Genomic DNA, 7,500 nt, shown 5'->3' on the forward strand with positions numbered 1-7,500 from the left:
GCAAATACCAAGAAAAAGTCTTGACGAGCTAAATTTGCTAACTGTTAGCACTTGTCTTCTCTTTTTCTGCCTTGGTCAACAAATAAACTCCAGCATCCCCTCATTCATCTTTCCATTTCTCTCTCCATCGTTCCACTACTCCATCTGGAATCAAATTTGAAAAGCAAGTCACGAGCGCTAAATCTAACAACCTATCTATGCTAACGATTTTATTCTTTTCTTTTTTCTCTGTATCCACTTTAGCCATTTTTCTCTTATAATTCTAACATCACTAACAATGCTAACGACGCACTTTCGTCTTTTTCCAGTCTAGTGGGCTTTCCCCTCCATTGCTCACTTCTCGGTACTAACCCACAACGCAGCTGGCTCACTTCCTGGTTCCACCACCTAGTGACCTTTGGCCTCTGCTTTTGCTAAGTCATCGCTTAGCCAGAGCAAACAGCCCGCAAGGTCAGAGTGTGAGCTGCTCATTCTCATATAAAAACTTTAGTACTTATTATTTTACACAAGTATATGCGTAACCATTACATCCCCTTGATGCTGGTCTTCAGTGGGTACCACAATCATCCAGCTGGACCATTTGGTACTTGACTGGCATCTGATGGAACCTGTGGTTTAAAGTTCTCAGTATTGTATTTGGGTACTCTCATCAAGGGTCTAATATTCTTCTAACCTCTGAATAACAGAACATTATTAAGATACCATACTTCAAAAATCACGATACAATCTTCACAGTACACGATATGTATCATGATATATAAGATATATTTTTTAGGTTTTGCTAACAAAGGAACACTCCAGGTCCAGAGATTTTTGTCCAGTATTTATATAAAAGTATTTTCATGAAGACAAGGAGGGAAAATTAAACCACTTGTACAAAAATAGTTACTTGTAACAAAGGTATTGGTATGATCCATATTCGTAAAGTCAAAACTAAAAGTAAAGGCTTTGAGGTTCACCATCACAGAGGCCACGCCTCCTTCACTCAAACCTACAGGTCACAGAGGCCACGCCTCCTTCACTCAAACCTACAGGTCACAGAGGCCACGCCTCCTTCACTCAAACCTACAGGTCACAGAGGCCACGCCTCCTTCACTCAAACCTACAGGTCACAGAGGCCACGCCTCCTTCACTGAAACCTACAGGTCACAGAGTAACAAACGTAAATATTTTTATTCTTGCAGATTTCTTCACTTTCTGCCAACAATTGTTCGAAAGCACTTTTAAAGCACTTTAGTTTGGCCACTGTGCTTTCCTGTCCAATCAAAAGCTAATCATACCCTGACGTTTGGTCACCAAGGTTACTTAAAAAGCCACGCCTCTTTTAGGTTTGGTTTTGGTGCTTTTGTGGTTAAGGTTAACGAAACTGAAACACGCTTCGTCAAAAAAAAAGCTGTCAGTAATTTAGCGTCTGGCAGCTCGTTAACTCGAGTTAATTTTTAGCACTTATTCGATCACTGCGTACTCGTCAACGCTCTCGCTCTGTGCTAAACGTAACGAGGAAGTGATGCAGTCTCTTATTTTCATTTTATAATGAATACAAATGCGCTGTAGTAAAAAAAAAATAAATAAAAAATCCCAGCGATGGACAGTGTGCTTTTGTTTGTGAGCTCTGAAGTTGAACTTTGTGCATGAAGAAAGCTTTCATACAGGCTTCTAAAATTATCCAGCTTTTTCTTCTCTCTCTCTCTCTCTCTCTCTCTCTCTCTCTCTCTCTCGCTCGCTCCGTCCTTTTCCTGTCAGAGGAAGTTCTCACAATTGCAGGCCAATATTGTGTCAGTGTGAGGAGGAGGAGGAGGGAACTGCATGCTTCCCCTGCTGTGTGTGTGTGTGTGTGTGTGTGTGTGTGTGTGTGAGACGCTGGTCTTCTGGAGACTGTGAATGTAAATTTGGTTCTTCTAGCATTTCAAAGGCAATGTTTGAAATCACCTTCACAGATGCAGAAAGAACTCCGGGTTCTAGTGCCATTTAAATTCAACATGGAGGATCTGCTCAGAGAAACACCGTGCCTTAATTACACTGATCCATAAACATCAGCGTAATGAAATTTTTCATCCATGATACAAAACAAGACAAAAAAATAATAATCCACCCTGTGAGAAAATTGTAATTGTAACCATTTGTGGACAAAAAGTGAATGAAAAGTGTAAGAATACAATCTGCATACCAAACACCTAAAAATATTGGCACCCTGTACAATCAGAAAAGCGTAAAAAATGTCTCGAATGCAGCAAAATGACGATAAACAACTTTTTATTTTCATTAAATGACAATACTGATATCATATCACCATATTGTCCAGGACTAATTGTTTGTATTTTTGGGGAAAATGTACTTGGACTTCAATTTTTCTGACCATACACACACACACACACACACACAAACAAATAAACAAACAAACAAACAAAAAAAGAAGAAATTCATTACTGCTTCATTACTGCTATCTTCAGGCCATCAGCTACAAATGTTGTACTCTTTTGTTCAATTTCTCAAAAACGGTATGAAAATTAAAAATTGCCAGGTTGCTATCAACACAATATGGACCTAAAAATATTGGCACCCCATATGATCATAAAATAAGTACAAGTGTTTCTGATTGTTTTGGCTGTAAAATTGTTTATGCTGTCCGTTTTTCAAAATAAAATTCTACTTATAAACACTTGCAAAGCTACTAAAAGGTTCGATAGCCACCGGAACCAGACCATAAACCAGACCACCAGATCATTTCTCGGATAGCTGTGTGTGTACACGGTGTTGTGCGTTGTGTGACGTGGTACGCGTAATCAATCAGCAGTGAGCAGTGCTGCTAGCCCCGCCCCTTAAGCAGGTAGCAAAAACTGTGTATAACTAGAACTTTTGTTCCAGGACAGGGTGCCAAAATTTTTTTGCTACCCCTAGATTCTAGATTCTTGATCTGGATAATTGTCTAAAGATCTCGTGGTATTGATTGGAAAATCTTCCTGAGTCTGGGCGCCGGTTCTGTCGGCCATCTTCTTTTTTTTTGTTTACTAATTTGGTGAAATGAATTATGGGAATGCTACAGTACTGCCTTCACATTTGTGTAAGACGAGAAGCAGCGGCAGCGTATTCTTTCATGAGCAGAACACACACACACACACATTTAAATCTAAATGGTGTTGATCCTCACACACCTGGAAGGCCATACATTACTCTGTGGACTTTAAGCATATCGAATGATTCCATTAAGGTCCGGAAACATATGGAGAGAGTGTGTAAGTGTGTGGGAAACCCTGGAAACGAGATGATCCTTTCCATCTGGACACACTCTCTCTTTTCACACACACACACACACACACACACACACACCTTGGCATATGGAGTCATTAATATCAGTTTTAAACCCATTGACATGTCAGTTCTCACTGATCCTGAGCGCTGAAGTGAGCTCAGCCCAGGACGTATGATTCTGCTGACATAGTGGAGACCGAACAAGTTAATAAAGTGTGTGTGTGTGTGTGTGTGTGTGTGTCCCAGTCCTAAAAATCCAGCACTTTACAAAAAATTCAGTGATGTTATCGCACTTAAACCGCACCTCCAGACCAGCGTTTAAACACAGAGGCGTGCCGTATAACAAAAATGAGTGAGAACAGAATTCACAACAGGATGATATCTACTATTGCACTCTTAGTTAACGTTAATGATAAAAAAATAATAATAATAATAATAATAGCTTCTATAGAGTTCTATACAGAGTGCAAAAGTTTGCACACCCCAGGGTTTCTGGGAGGAAACCGTACACCCTGTCTAAGAGCACTGATGTACCTTTAAAGCTGTACTCAAATCTAAAAGCTAGATAAAAAGTACATCACATACACCTTTCCAGGTCAAAAATACACACCAAATGCACAAAATCTGCACCGTGATGACGACAAGGGAAAGTCCAGTTTGTTCCAGACAGAGTGTGGTGCTACGTTCAAGGGTACGTCATACAACATACATTTTTTTCCACCTTTCCAGATATAAAAGTATACACTAAAGGTACAGACGACATTCCAGTCATGGTCCCGCGCACCCCAGCAACAAGGAAAGCTACTATTTAGTACCGTTTATTCCTGAGAGTGTGTAACGTACCTCTATTTTACAACTGACCTTGTTTAACATGGTTAGCAAATTCCATGAATGCGACAAGACAACAATCCAAAAGCATTAAAAAAGAAAAGAAAAAAATGTGAAAAGAACTCAGACTGGTTTGTCGTGAAGCTCTTGGACTGCAGATCTAATCCGAAGACACGCTCTGAGAAACCAAGCACTTCTCCTTGTGGCTCAGGTGTAACCATGAAGGAGACGTAGAGAACATTTAAACCAGAGACCTTTAAAAATAACTTGGGATACATTTTTAAAAAAGGTTGAAAAAAAGGAGGTGATATGAGGTACACACACACACACACACACCAGATGCACTTTATTAGATTAAGCATGCTTAAGGTACACATCATGCACCACTGAGAGATAAGGATAAGTACAGTTTGGTGATTTTTATTTCTGAGAGTGAAGTGTGTGACATCTGGCACAGGGGAATGAGGAGAAAAAAAAGAAGAAGTAAAGAGGATTGGAGGTTGAAGGCATCAGTGCAGTGTTAGTGGAGGGATGATATGATATGCGGGGGAAATGCTGCTGACGTGTTTTTAGGTGCGTAAACACTGCAGATGCATTGAATATTAACGAGGTCCTGTTGCAACCGGAGCGCGCGCGCGCAGAGAAAGAGAGACAGATATATACACATATATACAGCTTATGTGAGCGCCCTCGCGCGCAACTTCATATCACCTTATTCCACTCCCCCTTCAGATGTTTTACTGTTGCATGAAAAGAAAGAAAGAAAAGGAAACGACTGAATGAACGCTACTCACGAGTGAGGATCATTTTGGGTCGCGCGCGCAGTCAGTCAGGTAACAAAACCAGCACTTCTTCACTAGTCCAGCATCACGGCGAAGCTCGCGCACACAGTCCCGAACACCGAGATCCTGAACACCGAGATCCGGTCATGAAGAGTCAGGAGCGAAAGAAATCCACATTCCGCACGCGCTCCGACGGGAAATCCATCGATCCTGGGCACAAAGTCCTCCTGAGTCAGAGTGCGCGCGCCTCCACCGAGAGGATCTGAATGAAACGACTCACGTCCCCACTAATCACCCAAAACCACGCCCACACCCACACCGCGCTCCTCTGATTGGTCAGAACGCAGCCTTCCCTAAATCTGCACTGATGATTGGTTAGAATTTCTACAGCGGTAGAAAACTTCAGGGGGAAAACCTGTACATTCAGTGCATAACTAATAATAATAATAATAATAATAATAATAATAATAATAATAATTTTTTGTAATGGTTTTAATGGTTATAATGGGAGTTGTATTGGTTTTAATGGTTATAATGGGAGTTGTATTGGTTTTAATGGCTATAATGGGAGTTGTGTTGGTTTTAATGGTTATAATGGGAGTTGTATTGGTTTTAATGGCTATAATGGGAGTTGTATTGGTTTTAATGGTTATATTGGGAGTTGTAATGGTTTTAATGGTTATAATGGGAGTTGTAATGGTTTTAATGGTTATATTGGGAGTTGTAATGGTTTTAATGGTTATATTGGGAGTTGTGTTGGTTTTAATGGTTATATTGGGAGTTGTATTGGTTTTAATGGTTATAATGGGAGTTGTATTGGTTTTAATGGCTATAATGGGAGTTGTGTTGGTTTTAATGGTTATAATGGGAGTTGTAATGGTTTTAATGGTTATATTGGGAGTTGTAATGGTTTTAATGGTTATAATGGGAGTTGTAATGGTTTTAATGGCTATAATGGGAGTTGTAATGGTTTTAATGGCTATAATGGGAGTTGTAATGGTTTTAATGGCTATAATGGGAGTTGTAATGGTTTTAATGGTTATAATGGGAGTTGTAATGGTTTTAATGGCTATAATGGGAGTTGTAATGGTTTTAATGGCTATAATGGGAGTTGTAATGGTTTTAATGGTTATAATGGGAGTTGTAATGGTTTTAATGGTTATAATGGGAGTTGTAATGGTTTTAATGGTTATAATGGGAGTTGTGTTGGTTTTAATGGTTATAATGGGAGTTGTAATGGTTTTAATGGCTATAATGGGAGTTGTATTGGTTTTAATGCTTATAATGGGAGTTGTATTGGTTTTAATGCTTATAATGGGAGTTGTATTGGTTTTAATGGTTATAATGGGAGTTGTAATGGTTTTAATGGTTATAATGGGAGTTGTATTGGTTTTAATGGTTATATTGGGAGTTGTAATGGTTTTAATGGTTATAATGGGAATTGTAATGGTTTTAATGGCTATAATGGGAGTTGTAATGGTTTTAATGGTTATATTGGGAGTTGTGTTGGTTTTAATGGTTATATTGGGAGTTGTATTGGTTTTAATGGTTATAATGGGAGTTGTAATGGTTTTAATGGTTATAATGGGAATTGTAATGGTTTTAATGGTTATAATGGGAGTTGTAATGGTTTTAATGGTTATATTGGGAGTTGTATTGGTTTTAATGGTTATAATGGGAATTGTAATGGTTTTAATGGTTATAATGGGAGTTGTAATGGTTTTAATGGTTATATTGGGAGTTGTGTTGGTTTTAATGGCTATAATGGGAGTTGTGTTGGTTTTAATGGTTATATTGGGAGTTGTGTTGGTTTTAATGGTTATAATGGGAGTTGTGTTGGTTTTAATGGTTATAATGGGAATTGTAATGGTTTTAATGGTTATAATGGGAGTTGTAATGGTTTTAATGGTTATATTGGGAGTAGTAATGGTTTTAATGGTTATAATGGGAATTGTAATGGTTTTAATGGTTATAATGGGAGTTGTAATGGTTTTAATGGTTATATTGGGAGTTGTATTGGTTTTAATGGTTATAATGGGAATTGTAATGGTTTTAATGGCTATAATGGGAGTTGTAATGGTTTTAATGGTTATATTGGGAGTAGTAATGGTTTTAATGGCTATAATGGGAGTTGTATTGCTTTTAATGGTTATAATGGGAATTGTAATGGTTTTAATGGTTATAATGGGAGTTGTAATGGTTTTAATGGTTATAATGGGAGTTGTATTGCTTTTAATGGTTATAATGGGAATTGTAATGGTTTTAATGGTTATAATGGGAGTTGTATTGGTTTTAATGGTTATAATGGGAGTTGTATTGGTTTTAATGGCTATAATGGGAGTTGTGTTGGTTTTAATGGTTATATTGGGAGTTGTAATGGTTTTAATGGTTATAATGGGAATGGTAATGGTTTTAATGGTTATAATGGGAGTTGTAATGGTTTTAATGGTTATAATGGGAGTTGTAATGGTTTTAATGCTTATACTGGGAGTTGTAATGGTTTTAATGGCTATAATGGGAGTTGTATTGGTTTTAATGGAAGCTGTAATGGTCCCTGTGGGTCTCTACTGGTAATTTGTTGCCTTCTATTGGTGGCATGTTCTGTCTAGTGGATACCATTAAGGACCAGTAATGGTAATGG

General features: G+C 38.2%; 1 protein-coding gene across 2 annotated transcripts in view; it reads right to left on the reverse strand.

Moving 5' to 3' along the window:
* dlc1 (DLC1 Rho GTPase activating protein) overlaps positions 1-7,500 on the reverse strand; it is an 86,971-nt gene that overhangs the window by 22,633 nt on the left and 56,838 nt on the right. The window contains exon 1 of one of the 2 annotated variants that reach the window (XM_034300980.2): positions 4,872-5,130. The exons of the other annotated variant lie outside the window; for it this stretch is intronic. Coding sequence (XP_034156871.2) covers positions 4,872-4,884 — 13 coding nt within the window. The 5' untranslated portion in view covers positions 4,885-5,130. Of the gene's footprint in view, positions 1-4,871; positions 5,131-7,500 lie in introns of those variants that run through there. 2 annotated transcript variants of the gene reach the window in all.

The sequence above is a fragment of the Pangasianodon hypophthalmus genome, chromosome 28 (genome assembly GCF_027358585.1).
Source record: "Pangasianodon hypophthalmus isolate fPanHyp1 chromosome 28, fPanHyp1.pri, whole genome shotgun sequence".
Classification (NCBI taxonomy): Eukaryota; Metazoa; Chordata; class Actinopteri; order Siluriformes; family Pangasiidae; genus Pangasianodon; species Pangasianodon hypophthalmus.